Source organism: Emydura macquarii, unplaced genomic scaffold, assembly GCF_026122565.2.
Source record: "Emydura macquarii macquarii isolate MOO-44397 ecotype Brisbane River unplaced genomic scaffold, CSIRO-AGI_Emac_v2 contig_2810, whole genome shotgun sequence".
In the NCBI taxonomy this organism is placed as follows: Eukaryota; Metazoa; Chordata; order Testudines; family Chelidae; genus Emydura; species Emydura macquarii.
Window position 1 is genome coordinate 178 of NW_027132947.1, and position 16,501 is coordinate 16,678.

The 16,501-nt window shown below is 69.2% G+C and overlaps 1 protein-coding gene across 1 annotated transcript in view; it reads left to right on the forward strand.

Moving 5' to 3' along the window:
• Positions 1–441: 441 nt before the first annotated feature.
• LOC137166243 (SCO-spondin-like) overlaps positions 442–16,501 on the forward strand; it is a gene marked incomplete at its 5' end in the record, with an annotated part of 47,855 nt that continues 31,795 nt past the window's right edge. Inside the window, 19 exon segments of the mRNA XM_067567899.1 lie at positions 442–583; positions 3,461–3,625; positions 4,704–4,870; positions 5,728–5,785; positions 5,912–6,032; positions 7,239–7,425; positions 7,815–7,956; positions 8,965–9,108; positions 10,044–10,176; positions 11,334–11,503; positions 11,896–12,060; positions 12,433–12,612; positions 12,831–12,953; positions 13,335–13,464; positions 14,151–14,276; positions 14,856–14,947; positions 15,260–15,442; positions 15,848–16,012; positions 16,450–16,501. Of these exon segments, the coding sequence (XP_067424000.1) occupies positions 442–583; positions 3,461–3,625; positions 4,704–4,870; positions 5,728–5,785; positions 5,912–6,032; positions 7,239–7,425; positions 7,815–7,956; positions 8,965–9,108; positions 10,044–10,176; positions 11,334–11,503; positions 11,896–12,060; positions 12,433–12,612; positions 12,831–12,953; positions 13,335–13,464; positions 14,151–14,276; positions 14,856–14,947; positions 15,260–15,442; positions 15,848–16,012; positions 16,450–16,501 (2,645 nt within the window).

The window sequence follows — 16,501 nt, forward strand, 5'->3', positions numbered from 1 at the left end:
GACAAACAGGGTCACCTGGTCTCCTCCGGACTGGCTCCGTTCTTCCGCAGAGGGCCAGGGTCAGTCAGTAGCTGGGTAACAAATTGCTGGGCTGTGGGCTGGGCCCAGGCCCCACCTGGATCTCTGGATTCTTCTGCAAAGAAACCCCTCCCCCGCACCCAGTTAATCATGCAGCACGTAGGGGAAACTGAGGCATGCCCAATATTCATACAAAATATTCTGAAAAAAAATCCCACTTGGTCACAGGAGGAGAGTGTGCGCCCTTGGGCGCGTGTGTGGGGTCGCGGCCATGTGAGCATTTGGACATGCGGAAACTTCTGTGTGTGCGTGTGCATTTGTGTGTTGTGTGGGTGTGTGCATGTGTGTGTGTTTGGGGTGTGTGGTGGGGGTGCACATGTGCAGAGTGTCCCAGGTTGAGCCGGCCGGTCGCTCTCCCTACAGCTGTTCCTGGGGAACTTTGACGACTCGACGCCGGTGGTGAGGACTTTCCAGCACATGATCCGTGCCCGGCACGTCCGCATCATCCCACACGACTTCCACCACGGCATCTTCTTGCGCGTGGAGCTGCTGGGCTGCGAGAGAGGTACACAATAACATCAGCGCAGCCATGCTGCGTCGGGCAATGGGCCAGCTAGCCCAGTGTCCTGTCGTGCGACAGTGGCCCATGCCGGGTGCTTCAAAGGGAATGAACAGAACAGGTGATCATTGGGTGATCCACCCCCTGTCGGCCACTCTCCGCTTCTGGCAAACAGCAATCCCTGCCCATCCTCGCTAATAGCCATTGATGGACCTGTCCTCCATGCACTTATCTAGTCCTTTTTAAAACCCCAAATATAGTCCTGGCCTTCACAGCATCCTCCGGCAAGGAGTTCCACAGGTTGACTGCGCGTTGTGTGAAGAAATATTTCCTCTTGTTCCTTTTAAACCTGCTGCCTATTAACTTCATTTGGTGACCCCCAGTTCTTGTGTTATGTGAAGTAAACAACACGTCTTTATTCACTTTCTCCACACCAGTCAGGATTTTATCAACCTCTGTCATATCCCCCTTAGTCGTCTCTTTTCCAAGCTGAAACGTCTCTCCTCATACGGAAGTTGTTCCACACCCGAATCATTTTAGTTACCCTTTTCTGTACCTTTTCCAATTCCAATGTATCTTTGTTGAGATGGGGTGACCAGATCTGCACGCAGTATTCAAGGTGTGGGCGTATCATAGATTTATAAAGAGGCAATACAATATTTTCTGTCTTATTATCTGTCCCTTTCCTAATGATTCCTAACCTTCCGTTAGCTCCTTTGACTGTCGCTGCTCATTGAGTGGATGGTTTCAGGCCACTACCCACAGTGACTCCAAGATCTTTCTTGACTGGTAACAGCTAATTTACACCCCATCATTTTATATGCATAGTTGGGATTCTGTTTTCCTGTGTGCATGACTTTGCATTTATCAACACTGAATTTCATCTGCCATTTTGTTGCCCAGTCGCCCAGTTTTGTGAGGTCCCTTTGTAACTCTTCACAGTCTGCTTTGGACTTAACTATCCTGAGTAATTTTGTATCATCTGCCAACTTTGCCCCCTCACTGTTTACCCCTTTTCCCAGATCTTTTATGAATGTGTTGCACAGGACTGGTTCCAGCACAGATCTCTGGTGGACACACCACTATTTACCTCTCTCCATTCTGAAAACTGACCATTTATTCCTACCCTGGGTTTCCTGTCTTTTAACCAGTCACTGATCCAGGAGAGGATCTTCCCTTTTATCCCATGACAGCTTACTGTGCTAAAGAGCCTTTGGTGAGGGACTTTGTCAGAGGCGTTCTGACAATCTAAGCACACTGTATCCACTGGGTCAGCCTTGTCCACCTGCTTGTTCACCCCTGCAAAGAATTTGTGTAGCTTGGTGAGGCGTGATTTCTCTTTACAAAAACCACGTTGACTCTTCCCCAACAAATCCTGTTCATCTATGTGTCTGATCATTCTGTTCTTTACTATAGTTTCAACCAATTTGCCTAGTACTGAAGCTAGGCTTACCAGCCTGTAATTGCCGGGATCACCTCTGGAGCCTTTTTAAAAATTGGCGTCACATTAGCTATCCTCCAGTCATCTGGTACAGAAGCTGATTTAAATGACAGGTTACATAGCACAGTTAGTAGTTCTGCAATTTCACATCTGAGTTCCTTCACAACTCTTGGGTGGAACCATCTGGTCCAGGTGACTTATTACTGTTTAATTTATCAGTTTGTTCCAAAATCTCCCCTAATGACACCTCAATCTGGGACAGTTCCTCAGGTTTGTCACCAAAAAGGAATGGTTCAGGTTTGGGAATCTCCCTCACATCCTCAGCCATGACAAGCGATGCAAAGAATTCATTTAGTTTCTGCACAACAGCCTTATCTTCCTTGAGTGCTTCTTTAGCATCTCGATCGTCCGGTGGCCCCACTGGTGGTTTAGCAGCTTCCTGCTTCTGGTGTACTTTAAAAACTTCTGCTGTTGCTCTTTGAGTCTGTGGCTAGCTGCTCTTCAGATTCTCTTGTGTCCTTCCTAATTCTGTGTTTACACGTCCCTTGCCAGAGTTGATGCTCCTTCTATTTTCCTCAGTAGGATTTAACTGCCACTTTTTAAAGGATTTAACCGCTTCTTTGACTTGGTTGGTTAGCCGGGGGGGCCCTTTCCTGGTCCTCTTGCGCTGGTTTGTCATTGGGGTATACACTCAAACTGAGTCTCTGTGATGGTTTTTTAAAGCGTTTCCGTGCAGCTGGCAGGGATTTCACTTGTGGCACTGACCTCTTCGTTTCTGCTGAACTAACTTCCTCATTTTCGTGTAGTTCCCCTTTCTGCAATGAAATACTACCGTGGTGGGCTGCTTTGGTGTCCCCCCGCCCCTCGGGCTGCTAAGTGTTAGGGTGGTATGGTCACTATTACCGGGCAGGTCAGCTCTATTCCCCGCTTGGACCAGACCCTGTGCTCCACTTAGGACTAAATCAGGCATTGCCTCTCCTCTTGCGGCTCCCTGGCCCAGGTGCTCCAAGAAGCTGTCATTTAAAGTGTCCAGAAACGTTACCTCTGCAGCCCGGCCTGAGCTGACGTGTGCCCAGTCACTGAGACCCTGCAGCTCTGCCTGTCTAACCGGCCCTGCACGGGGACCTGGCAGCACTTCAGAGAATGTTACCCTGGAGGTCCTGCACGTCCATCTCTTCCCTAGCAGCCTAAATGTGGCCTCCGGGACTCTCCCATCCTCCCCTGTGTCACTGGTACCTGCCTGTCCCATGGCCACCGGCTCCTCCCCAGCCCTGCACGCAGTCTGCCTGTGCCTCGAGAGATCCGCTACCTTCCCGCCCGGCAGGCATGTCACCGTGGGCCCCCCTGGCATTGGGGGGGTAGTCTCTCAGGGCGGGGCTGATGCTCGGAGCGTCCCTGGGAGTGACCCCGCCCGCTCTTCTCCCCTCCCTGCCCCCACCCAGTGCCCCCCCAGCTGCCTGGGGCACCGACCGCGCCGCCGGCCTGGAGGCCCTGCCGCACCGGGGAGCTGCAGTGCCGCAACGGACGCTGCGTCCTCGCCGGGCCCCGCGGCGTTGTGTGCGACGGAGTGGACGACTGCGGAGACCTGTCGGACGAGCTGCGCTGCGGTGAGCCGGGGGCCGGGCGGGGCGGGGCAGGGCCGGCCCTGCAGGATACAGGTTGGCCCCCGAGCGGCTCAGGGCCTGTCTTGGAGACTCGGACTCAGCGTCTGCCCGTCCCGCAGCCAGGGCAGGCTGGCGCTGCCGTCTCACGCTGGGCTGCGCTGGGCTGACTGGCAGGGATTGCCGGGGGCGGGCGTCTGCACGGCCTGCGTCTGTCCCTGGGGCACGGCCTCGCCAGGGGCGCCTACTTCCACCCACTGCAGAGGTGCCGTGGGGGGGCCCTGAGATCAGGGCGCTCAGTTCTGTGCAGCTCTCCACCGGGCGCCCGGCTGCCCCCCGGCTTCTCGCCTCTCGGAGCAGGGTGCTGGGGGGGACGGAGCTGCCTAGGGCCTATTGCCTGCAGCGAGGGACGTCCACCCCTGGAGTCCGCTCAGCTGCCGTGCTCCCGGCAGGGAACCCAGAGCCCCCGGGGCTGGGGGGAGCCAGCGGGGAGCAGGCAGCCGGGCCCCTGGGGGGCAGCCGGGTTCTCAGTGGGGAGCCGTGGCAGGCGGTGCAGGCTGCCGGTGGCGGTGGTGATGCTGTGGGTGCAGCAGGGCGGGACCCGGCTGGCGTGTGCACCCTGCCGCGATGTACGCCGCCTTGCACCGACCAGACGGCCTAGTGTAGACGGGCCCTGCAGGGGGCTGCGTTCCGGCTGGGCAGTGGCTGTGGGGCTGTTGAACAGCTGCCAGCGGGGGCAGCATCTCAGTGCTGGGGCGCGAGCTCTGCGAACCGGCCCTCGTTCTGGGTGCGTCAGCCCCGTCTGCTCAGCGCCCGTCTCCGGGCCCAGGCCCTGCCGGCCCAGCTGCGGCCGGGCGCCGGCGAAGGAGGGGCAGGGCTGCAGACGCAGGAAACATCCCCCCGGCGTTGGTCCTGAGCCTGCGACAGGCTGAGACGCTGCCTTGGCACCTGCTCCCCGTTCCCCCGCCGGCCCCAGCTGACCCGGCTCCTGCCCGGCGCCGGGCTGGCCTGTGCCGTCTCCGCTCCCGCGCCGGGCTCAGCGCCGCTCGGCCCGCTGACCCCCCGGCGCCGTGTCCCCTCGCAGGCACAGGCCCGTCGCTGGGGCCCTCCGCCCCCTGGCGCTGCCCCCTCTCCCACTTCCCCTGCGTGCGCTCCGACGGCTGCATCGAGGGCTCCCGGCGCTGCGACGGCGTCGCTGACTGTCCGGACGGCACCGACGAGGCCGACTGCGGCGCCCTGCGCGGGAGCCCGGTACCGCCCGCCAGCACAGCCAGGTCCAGCACGCGGGCGGCGGGGTGTGTGGGGCGGGCTTGCCTGGGCCCCAGGGTGTGGGGGAGACGGCTGGCAAGAGGGCGGTGGGGCAGCTCTGTGGGCCCCAGCCAGCCCCCCCCGGGGTCAGCGTGGGCGTGATCCCCACTGCCTGCCCCATGGCCTGAGCCGTAGGGAGCCCCCCCGGGTGCTGGGAGGAGATTCCCCAGCTGGATCCGTCCCAACACCCCCTCCCCAGGGCCCAGCCCTTGGGACCCCTCCCCACCCAGGGACCCAGCCCCCAGTTCCAGCCCCCGGGAGCCCTCCCCTGGTGTCCCCTGCCCACCCCGATGCCCCGGCCCCGCTGGCCAGCAGGGGTGTGCTGCCCTGGGCACCCCTGGGGGGCTCTGCCTGGGGGGCTCTGCCTGGGGGGGCTGGTATGGCAGCCATTCCTGGCAGCTCTCCCTAGCATCCCGGGGCTGAGTGCGGCAGTCTGGGACAGGGGTGCCCCCCAGCGCGGTGGAGAGGGGCTGTCCCACTGCCCCGGCAGGAGCCCCCCGGCCAGCCCCAGGGAGGCGAGATGAATTAACCCCTCTGCTCTGGTTCTCTCAGCAGCGGGACCCCTGGGGGAGCTGGCGGCCTGAGTGCTCCCCCCTTGCAGCCCTCGGCCCCCCCCGAGGAGGTGAGAGACCCTGCAGCGGGGGGGGGAGGGCAATGGGGGGCAGAGGGAGAAGGAGAGGCTGTGGGAGGGGGCAGAGTGGTCCCTGGGGCCGGGTGACGGTGGGGCACGGGCAGGCACGGGGGGCAGGAGGGTGCAGGAGGGGTGCCGGTGCCGGTGACAGCTCTCCCCTGTGTCGCAGGTGTCCCCCGGGACAGAAGGCTGGCTGTTCCCCGGAGGTGTCCTCCCCACCCCCTCAGGTACTGCCGCCCTCCCGGGGTGACCCGCCGTGGGGCAGGGGACGGGGGGTGGGTGCTCCGGTCTGGGCACGGGGGGAAGGGAAAAGAGGGGCCCACGACGGCTCTGAGCTGCCCCTGTCCCCGCAGGCCCCTGCCATGAGCCGCTGGGCCTGGCCGACGGCAGGATCCGCCACCAGCAGCTGAGCGCCTCCTCCCACCGGGACGGCAGCCCCCCGGACGCCGGGCGCCTCCACGCGGCGCCCCACACGTGAGAAGCCCTAGGGCCCGGCGGGGGGCAGGGGGGAGGGGCACGGTGCGTTCTTCCCCCGACGGACCTGCCCCGGCAGCAGGGCCGAGTTCAGGGAGCGCGGTCAGAGCTGCCGGTCCCCACGGCCCCCCTGGCCACGGAGTCTGTGTCACCGCCCCTGGGTGCACACGCAGGGTGCTCTGGGGCCGCCCCTGGGGACTCTCGCTGGGCCCCCCCCCACGGACGGGGACTGCCCCCTTCCAGCGGCCCAGCCCCGGACATGCCTCCCCCCACCCCGGCCTTTGTCTGTTTTCCCGGGCCAGGAGCAGGTCACTGATCCCCCCCAACGCCTGGCAGGGGCTGGGCTCCAGCCACTGTCTGGGCTCAGGTAGCTAGGGGCAGCCGCACCTGCTCCGAGGTGGGCACGGCGCCGATCACGCCCCTCCCCCCAACACCAGGTGTAGTAATACACGGGGGAAACTGAGGCAGGCAGGGTTCATTCAGAACATTCCCACTTGGTCACACCTGGCCTCCCCCTCCACTCTTGCAGTTGTGCGATACACGGGGGAAACCGAGGCGCGCACACTATTCAGGCGAAGCATTAAGAAAATCCCCACGTCTCACACTGGATGGCCCTCTCTGGCCAGCCCCCTCAAGCGAGCGCTGGAGGGAAGGGGGCAGCAGGGGCGCGGGCGAGTCCAGCCCACCGCTGTCCGGGGCTTGGTCCTCGGCCCCGCTCAGCCGGTCCCACGTGTGGGGAATCGCACCCCTGGCTCGGAGCAGGCGGGGCCTGGGGGTCGACGGGAGGGTCTCAGCTCCGGGGAGGGAGGTTTCCGGGCTGCCTCGTGGCTGGTGTCCCCCCCGCGGAACGGGGCCGGGCTCTGCGGGTCCGGGGTCTCCCCAGCGCCCTGCTGTCCCCGCGGGGTCTGCCCAGGGGCCGGGAGGGCCGAGCTCCCTGTGTGTGCCCATGGCACGTGGGTCCCAGGGGCCCCCTTTCCTACTGGCGGGAGGGGGGGCCCTAGAGGGTCATGCGCCGGGGGAGGCTGTGAGCCGCTGCGGAGCCCCCCAGGCCGCCTGCCATCTGCTGGGAGGGAGTCGCTGGCGGCCCGGCCCTGGCATTGCTCAGTCTGGTGGGAGACTCCCCGCCCCGGCCGCCTGGGACCATGGGGCGCTCGCTCAGGGCTGGCGCTGGGCCTGCCCCATGGCTTCCCCTCTGCCCCTCCGCAGCGCCAACGCGGAGCCGGGCTGGAGCCCCCTGGGGACGGACGGCAGCCCCTACTTCCAGGTGGACTTCCTGCAGCCCACCTTCGTCAGCGCGCTGATCACGCAGGGCGGGGCGCGGGCCGGCGGCTACGTCACCAGATACCGGCTGCAGTACAGCCGGGACGGCGTGCACTATCGCACCTACACCCAGGTATCCCCTCCCCTGCCCCCGGGCGACAGCCATGTGCGGGGCACGGGGGGCTGCATGCACCCCACGAGCAGGGCAGCGGGCCTCCGTCCCCCGTGCCCAGCACGCTGCGCCCGGCTGGTCCCGCGCATGCCCTGCCCTGGGTCTGTCTGGTCGAGATGCAGCGTTGCAGGCCAGGGGGGCTGGTCGGCTCCGGGGGCGGCTGCTGGATGCCCCATAGGTGCCACCCCCAGGGTCCCGGCAAGTCCCCAGCGTGGCCCTCGGCTGCGTGGTCAGAGCCCGAGGGGTGGGTGCAGCCTGGATGTGGACGCCCCCCCCCCCCCCCCCCCCCGGCCTGCCCCGCCCGCACTCCGGCTCCCGGGCTGACGGCTCCCCCCTCGCCCCCCCGCCAGATGCTGGAGGGCAACTTTGACGGCGAGACGCCGGTGCGGAGGGAGCTGAGCCCCGCCATCCTGGCCCGCACCCTGCGGCTGCTGCCCGTGGAGCATCAGCGCAGCATCCGCCTGCGCGTGGAGGCGCTGGGCTGCCCCTGGGGTGAGTGCGGCTCCCTTGGGGGGCTGGGGCCCCGTGGGGCTGGGCCAGGAATCAGGGGTGTCCTGCAACTCCGCAGAGCCGAACCGGGGAGTGGGGGGCCTGGGATCCTTTCGGACTGGGCCAGGTCCCTGGCTGTCCCCCTCCTCCTTGGGGGTGCCTTTCTCTGGGTCCTGCCCAGGCTGGCGCCCCACACCCTACACACAGGGCTCTGGCCCCTGGGGGTGCCCTGCTTTCCCTGCCAGGTGAGGGCTGGCTGGCGCCGGGCCTCGGCCCTGCCCGTCTCTGTCGGGCGACGGAGGGGGCTGCCCTGCTCCCCCGGGGCTGAGCGGAGCCTCACCAGCGCCGGGCACTGCTCAGGGACCCTCTGCGGCGGCCAGCCCGGAAACGGCCCCTGCCATCGCCTGGGCTGCCCTGAGCCGCCGGAGCTGGGGGGAGTCACGTGCTGGGAGGGGCTGGGCAGCGGGGGTCAGTCAGGGCACGGCAGGGGCGGGTCGGCTGCTGCCCTGGGGAAATGTCCCGTTAGCCCTAGGGACGTGCAGGCACTCGTTACCCCCGCCCCGGAGGTGTCTCGGGGCCCTTTCTGTCTCCCCCAGCCCTGCCGCTTCTGCTCGCCCCCATCGCCAGCGTCGCCAGCTGTGGGCCCGTCCCGCCCGGCTGGGCGCCCTGGGCACGCAGGTGGGGTATGGAGGGGAACCTCCCCCGCTGAGCTGTCTCGGCTCTGCCCCCCCAGTCCAGCACCTGCCCCAGAGAGCCCGGAGCGCACGGCTCTGCCTGGGCGTGGGGTCACCCGGACTGGGGGGGGCGCCTCCCTGCGGGTGGGGAAGGGTGAGCGCTTCAGGGCCGGCTGCAGGGCCTTCTGGGAGGAGTGGGGATGTGCTAGGTGGGGGGCAGGGTGAAGGGACTTAGGGGGCAGGACAGGAGATCTAGGGGGCAGCCGGGGGGACTGGGAGCAACTCGGCTCAGCCAGCCCCCTGCCCCTCCCCCTGCCGGGTTCCTTCTCTCCCCCAGGTGCTGCTCCGCTGGGGACCAGACCCACCCGCCCCCCGGGCACCTCTGGGCAGCCCCTGCTCCCCCCGGCGACGCCTGTCTCAGGAGCCGGGATCCCCAGCCAGCCGGTGACGCTGGCACAGCCGACGGGCACCACAGCAGCCGGTGAGGCTGGGCCGGGCACCCGGCGCTGGGTCCCCGTTAGCATCGGCCAGGGTGCCTGCAGGGGAATGGCACCCGCCCTGCCGGGGGTCGGGCAGCTGGGGCAGGCGGGTGACGGGGGTCGGGCGGGGGGGGAAGGCGAGTGACGGGGGGCAGGTGGGTGATGGGGTCGGGCAGGGGGTCGGCCCGTCACTGACGCCTGTTCTGTGTCTGGCTCTCCCAGGGCAGGAGCCGGGAGCCAAGCCCGCGCCGGGGACGACAAGGCCTGGAGCCGCCGGCACCGAGCTGCCCCAGCTGAGCACAGCTCGGCCCTGGGGGGGCCTGGGACCCCCGGCTCCAGAGCGCCCGGACTGGAAAGTGCAGAGCCCGGGCGGCCGGGGGAGACTCCCACCGCCTGGTCCCCGGGGGCTCCGGGCATGGCCGCTGTGACTGTCTCGGCAGTGGGTCCCGGGCCTGGCACCACGGGGCTGCCCCCCGGCCCCTCCCAGCCCCCCACCACGCTGGCGGGTAAGCAGGGCCCCGCCGTCCGGCGCCAGGGCTGGGCGAGAGGGGCAGGGCCGGGAGGGAGCCGGCTGAGCGGGGCGGGTGTGGGCGGCTCTTGGCAGGGTGGCCCCCCAAGGACGCCGAGCCCTGCCCATCATTACAGCTCCTGGGCGCTGTGCCCACGGCAGGCGTTACCCGTGTCCCGGTCAGGGTCCCCCCAGCCGGGCACCTCTGCCCGCCGTGTCTCATGCCGGCAGCTGCGGGCTCCGCGCCGTCTGTGTCCCGCAGAGAGCTGCCCCCAGACCCGCCGGCCCCTCCCTGCAGGGCTTGGGGTCCAGCCCCACACCCCTGCGCCCTGAGGGTGCCACGCGTGAGGGGATGCAGGGCCGGGCTGCTGGGGGCGGGAAAGCTGGGGGGTTCCCTGCCAGCCCCCCAGCCCTGTCTTCCTCCTGCAGGGCCGCCCTTCCCCCGGCTCCTCTGCACCCAGGGCCAGTTTGCCTGCGAGGTGCTGGGCTGCGTGGAGGCCGCCGTGGTGTGCGACGGGCAGGAGGACTGCCTGGACGGGTCGGACGAGTGGCGCTGCGGTGAGTGGGGGGCTGCCGGGGCCGGGGAACGTGAAGCCGGGCCCCCCGCGGCCACCCCTGCCATGGTGCTGGAAGCCCTGCATTGACCTGCTGCCACGCCTGGCCCCACATCCTCCTAGGCGACCCCCTGCCTGGTGTCACAGACCCACAGGATCGGGGCTAGGGCCCCACCTTTGGGACGGTCTCTGGGGGGCCCCTTCCCCGGGCCTGGCGCCCTGGGGTCCCGCTTTTCCTCCAGCATGAGCCATGCAGCCTCACCCCCCTCGGGCTGGATCTCTTGGCCTGCAGCCCCCTGCCCCCCAGAGACAGACCCTGGGGGAGATGGGCCCAGCCCCAGGGAGCAGCCCCCACTGCCAGCGACCAGCGCGGGCACCGGGACACGGCTTAGTTACAGCCTGGTCCATCCTGGTTACCCAGAGCCCAGCCAAGCCGTGTCCCCCCTTGGCTCCCAGTCTGCCTCCCCCCCACTTCGATCAAGTTCCCAGGCCTGGCCCCCCTGGCCCTGCCTCAGCCCTTCGTCCCAGGGGTCGCTCCGGCTGGCTCCCAGCGAGGGGCTGGCCTCCTGTGGTCCTTAGCTGCTAGGCACCAAATGGCCCGTGACTGGATTTGCCCCTGACTCGGGGCGCTCCATTGGCCTGGCCCCTCATCCTGACATCAGGCACCCCTGCCTCTGGGCTCTGCGGAGAGCAACCAGCCCAGGTAACAGGGCAGCGTATGGGGAAACTGAGGCACCCCTAGCATTCGTAGAAAATGTTACCAAAAATTCCCGCTCCGCCACACCCCGCGATGGTCCAGCCTTCCCCCCCCAGGCTGGGGCTGGGCTGGGCACGCAGGGGGCAGGTTACCCCACTCCCGAGGAGGCAGGGCTCTGAGCCCCCAGTTCAGACCATGGCTGCAGACTCATACGTGGGGTGCTGAGCGGCCCTTCTCCAGGGGCCAGGCCCTGCGGCCGACGGCTCCGCTGGGTGTCAGCCTCTGGCTTTCCGCCTCCTTCGACATATGCCAGCGTGGGGCTGGGGGCAGCCCAGCAAATGCTAGTGAGGCTGGCCCGTGAGCGGGCTGGGGGTCGGCGGCTGCGGGGTCTCCGTGCTGTGGGTTGGGGGCGCTGGGCCAGGCCCACGGCTGGGCCCTCGCTGACCTTGCCCCTGTCTGCCTTTGCAGGGGCCCCACCGCCTGGGCTGGCCCCACCGCGACCCTGGCCACCCCGGCAGGCCGCCCCAGCGTCTGCTCTGCCAAGCAGTTCTCCTGCGGCAGCGGGGAGTGCCTGGCCCCGGAGAAGCGCTGCGACCTGCGCCCGGACTGCCAGGACGGCTCGGACGAGAGCAGCTGTGGTACGCGGGGAGCCCCTGCAGCCGGAGCTCGGCCCCCCCCGGGCACAGCTCCCTGGAGCTGCCCTGCCCTGCCGACACCCCCAGGAAGCCGGCCTGAGCCTCCGCGCAGGGAACCAGGCCTGCCCCGGGCTCCGGCAGCCGCCCCCTCCCCTCCCACTGGCTCCCACGCCAGCAGGGCACGGCCATAGCCACGGAGAACCGAGCGGCTGGGGACCGGCTCCGGGACCTGTCCAATGCTCTGGTTCCCCGGCAGATCCCGGCCATGGCCACGGCCCCAGCTGGCATGTCCCCCCCAGCTGGGCTGGGGGACGGTCCCGGGGCTGGGCTGGCCAGAGCCCTTGTGGGGCTCTTGCCGGGGCCCCCCCTCTGAGGCCCGTCTCCTGCCCCGCCAGTGGACTGCATCCTGTCTGCCTGGAGCGGCTGGAGCGAGTGCAGCCGGTCGTGCGGGCTGGGCGTCACCTTCCGCCGGCGGGACCTGCTCCGCAACGCCCTCCCCGGGGGCCAGTGCGAGCGCCAGGAGTTCGACAGCCGCTCCTGCTTCCTCCGGGCCTGCCCAGGTGAGCCCACCCGCCCGGCCCTGCGGGGAGCACAGACCCCCCCACCCTGTCCGCCCAGCCCCTGCGGCACAACCCCTCGGACGTGGGGACGGAGGGCTAGGCACAGAGCCCCACGCCTGCCCTGCCGGGTCCAGCCAGCCGCCCTTCCCGGCTGAATCCCCCCAGGGCACCCCGCTGTGCCCAACTGGCTCATGGGGGCTGGCCCAGCCCCTCTGCGGGGACCCTGCCAGTCCCGCTCTGTCCCGTCCCGTCCCGGCACAGCGCCCGGCTGGAGAGCCCCGGGCTGAGGGGGACTCGGGCGCGGGGTGGCCCGGTGGGGCTGGGTGCAGGCCGGGGCCGTCCAGCTCGGTGCTCACCCTTCTCTCTGGGCAGTGAACGGCGCCTGGGCCCCCTGGGGCGAGTGGTCGGACTGCGACGCCGAGTGCCGGGGCGGGGTGCGGAGCCGGACCCGCAGCTGCGCTGACCCCCCACCCAAGAACGGGGGCCAGCCCTGCCCCGGCGACGCCGTGCAGACGGAGCCCTGCAACCTGCAGCCCTGCGGGGACGCCCGCGGTAAACCGGCTGCGGGGCCAGGGGGGGCGGAACGGGGGGTGCGGAGGGGCTTGCGCAGGCATGGGGGGGCCCAGGGGTGTGACTGGGGACTGCCAGGCAGAGCTCGGCGCGGGGCAGGGCTGGGAGGATGAATGGGGGGCCCCGGGAGGGGCGAGGGGGGCCGGGTGCAGACGAGAGGCTCCGGGGGCGTCTCTCCTGAGCGCCTTGCGCCCCTGCAGACTGCGGCCCCGAGATGGTGCACGTGCAGGCTGTGGACTGCGAGCGGGGCCTGGTGGCGCCGTGCCCCCAGTCGTGCCGGGAGCTGGGCGCCGAGAGGAGCTGCCACAGCCACTGTGTAGCGGGTGAGCGGGGCTGGGGGGCGGCGCTGGGGGGTGGCGGGCGGCAGCGAGAGCCCAGACGCCCCCCTGCCAGTGGGGCCGGCCTCATACCACGGCTGTTACCCTGCCTCTGGGCCCCTTTCCCCTCTGCCCCGGCCTCTCCGCTGGCCGTGCCTCAGTCGCCCCAGGCTGGCAGGGGACGGTCGTCAGGCACTCCCTGGCACCGAGGCCTCTCCACGGAGCCGCTCCCTGCCCACCCACAGCCCTGCCGTCTGGAACCGCGGGCCCCTCCCTTGGCGGGTGACTCTGTGTCCCTGCTTGGGGGTTCGGTCCCCGGGCGCCTGGGATCCCCCCGCCCACGAGCCCTGCCCTGCCGGCCTCACGGCGTCTGGCTGGCGTTGGCAGGCTGCCGGTGCCCCCCGGGGCTCTACCTGCAGGAGGGCAACTGCGTGAACATCAGCCAGTGCCACTGCCACGTCGGCCAGCAGCGGCGCCTGCCCGGGGAGGTCTTCCTGCACCAGAACTGCAGCCAGTGGTGAGTGCCTGCCCTGCCCCTGTCCATCTGCCTCAGCCCCTGCCCCTGTCCGCCCAGCTCAGCCCCTGCCCCTGCCTGCCCTGCCCACCCTGCCCCTGCCCGCCCAGCTCAGCCCCTGCCCCTGCCTGCCCTGCCCGCCCTGCCCCTGTCCTCCCAGCTCAGCCCCTGCCCTGCCCCTGCCCGCCCGCACATGCTGCCCCCAGCCAGGCGGTTTCTGTACGTTCCCTGCCCCGACGGGGCCTCGGCTCCCCGCCCTCGGCTCCCTCCTTGGAGGATCCTGGCTGCCGCCTAGCAGGTGCTGCCCTGCCCCGTGCCTGCGCCACGCTGCCTGCAGCAGCCCTCCCGCCCCAGCGCCTTCCACGCCCGAACGGTGGCCGGGGGCCGTGTGCAGACACGCCCAGCGTGCTCCCCGGCTGCCCCGTCCTGCCCCGTAGCGCTGCAGCGGGCACAGGCCCTGCCGAGCCGTGCCATGGCTTCGTGTGGCGCGCTGCGGCCCGGCTGTGTGTGCCCTGGGCTCCGGCTCAGCCCTGCCGAGCGCCGGCGATCAGCGCCTTGCCCACGGCTCCTGGAGCACGGCTCGGGGCTGGGCCCCGGTGGGCCCGCGCCCTGCGGTGCCCGCGTGAGCAGCGTGTGCGCCAGGGAGCCAGGGCCGGCCCCCCTGAGCCTGCGCCCCCTCCTCTCCGCAGCGTCTGCCTGGACGGGGCGGTGACGTGCGACGACCTGGCCTGCCCCGTCAGCTGCGGCTGGTCGGCCTGGTCCCCGTGGGCGCCCTGCGACCGCAGCTGTGGCCTCGGCATGCGGCAGAGATTCAGGTGCGGCCGGCAGAGCCTCCCTCGCGCGGGCGGGGGTGCAGGGCCCACGGCGGGGGCGGCCCCGGGTCCCAGCAGCGGGGCCGTGGCGTCCATCGCTGGGGCTCACGGGCTGGACTGGCTGCTCAGGAGCCCCAGGAGAAGCAGAGGCCGCAGGGGGTGCAGGGCTCGGGGGGGCCTCGCAGTCATCGCGCTGGGGGTGCCGGGCCGCAGGGAGGGAGGTGGGGCTCAGTGGGGGGCTGGGCTGCAGGGGGTGGTGGGGGGCTCAGTAGGGGTGCTCGGAGATGTGCTGGCTTTCAGAGGGGAGCGGAGACTCAGGGGCCACCCCTCAGCCCCCTCAAAGCTCCGCCGCCCCCCAAATTCTCTCACTGAGCCCCCAGGGCGGGGGCAGCGATTCCTGCCTGCAGTGGGGAGCGCCCCGGACAGGCCAGCCCAGGCCTCGCTGCCGGGAAGCGGGAGCCAGCGGGTGGAGGATCGGGGCCCCCCCTCACGGCGGTGTTGCCCAGGGCCCGTGGGCTGCAGCCCCCCGACAGCTGGTGCCCCTGCTGGGCCTTGCCCCCCCTAATGACCTCCCCCCCCCAGGTCCCCCACCAACCCGGCCGCTGCCCACGGCGGAGCCCCGTGCGAAGGGGACGCAATGGAGGTGCAGGAATGCCACACAGCCTGTGTCTCTGGTACGTACGCCGCCCGGCCCCGGGGCAGGACCCCCCCATCTCCAGCACACGGTGCCCCACAGGGCGGCACTCCTCCTGGGGTCGTGCCGAGCATCCTGGGCATGGGACCCAGGCGTCCTGGCAGCTCTGCCAGCCGGGGTTGGGATAGGCGGCTGCTCCAAGGGCCCTGGCCCGGAGCCCTGCTTTCCCGGGAACCACAGCCCGGCGCCGGGTCCCCTCCCACCCCGGGGGTTTGTCCGTAGCCCCCCCCACCCCGGCAGAGGCTGGGCTGTGGCACGGCCGGGCAGCGCTGATCGGCACCGTGCCCCCCAGAGCCCGTCAGCCCCTGGAGCGACTGGACGCCCTGGTCCCCCTGCTCCAAGACCTGCTTCTACGACGTGGACCGGGTCGGCGTGAGGAAACGCTTCCGGAACTGCAACGGCACCGGGGAGGGCGCGGGGCACTGCCAGGGGGCGCCTGTGCAGGAGGAGCTGTGCGACACGCCCCCCTGCCCCGGTGAGAGCCCGGCCGGGGGGCAGCTGGGACGGGGCGGGCCTAGGGGAGACGGAGGGCCATGACTGTGTCCAAGGGCAGCCTGCCGAGCGGGGGCGGGGGTCTAGGTCCTGAGGAGGGGCAGGGTGCTAGACCCCCAAGGATGTCGGGGTTGCTTTGATAGGGGGCAGCCCACGAGAAGGGAGGGGTTCAGGACGGCAGCAGGGAGATCCATGGGGTGTGGTTCTAGGCCATGGGGGTCCTTGGGGTGGGGTTCTAGACTCTGAGGAGGAGGGGGATCCAAGGGGCGGGGTTCTAGGCCCTGAGGAGGGTGGGTTGCTTCGGGGAGATCGACGTGGCACCGAGGGGAGCCCCCAGACCCGGCTCCTGTGCTCAGCCCGCGCCCTCTGCCCTGCTGTCCCGGGGCAGTGGGAGGCGTCTGGACCCCCTGGGCGGCCTGGTCCCGCTGCTCCGCCACCTGCGACGCCGGCGTCCAGACCCGCAACCGCACCTGCTCCAACCCGGCCTACCGCGGGCCCGAGTGCTCCGGCCCCCTCGTCCAGACGCGGGACTGCAACAGCCAGCCCTGCCGAGGTACGGGGGCACCCCATGGGGCGGGGGCATTGCCGAGATATGGGGGGGCACCCCATGGGGTGGGGGCATTGCCGAGATATGGGGGGGGGGGCACCCCATGGGGCGGGGGCATTGCTGAGGTATGGGGGGGCACCCCATGGGGGGCATTGCTGAGGTACAGGGGGGATACCCCATGGGGCGGGGCACAGGGCCCTGCCGAGGGGTGGGGTGGAGGGGTCACCCCGATGGGCTGAGACACGGGGTCCTGCCTAGGTACAGGGGGCCCTGCCACGGGACAGGATGGTGGTGGGGGTGGGCTGACCCCCATGGAGCTGTTACTGGGGGTCTCTCCTGCCGGCCGCCCCAGCTGCCGTCCCAGGCCCCTCCTGCCCCACAGCGAGAGCCCCTGGGGCGCCCTGCTGCGGCTCCGTCCCACCCTCTCTCCCCTGCCCTGGCAGCGCGGTGCCCGGAGCCCATGACCTACCAGACGGCGGAGGAGTGCCGGCGAGG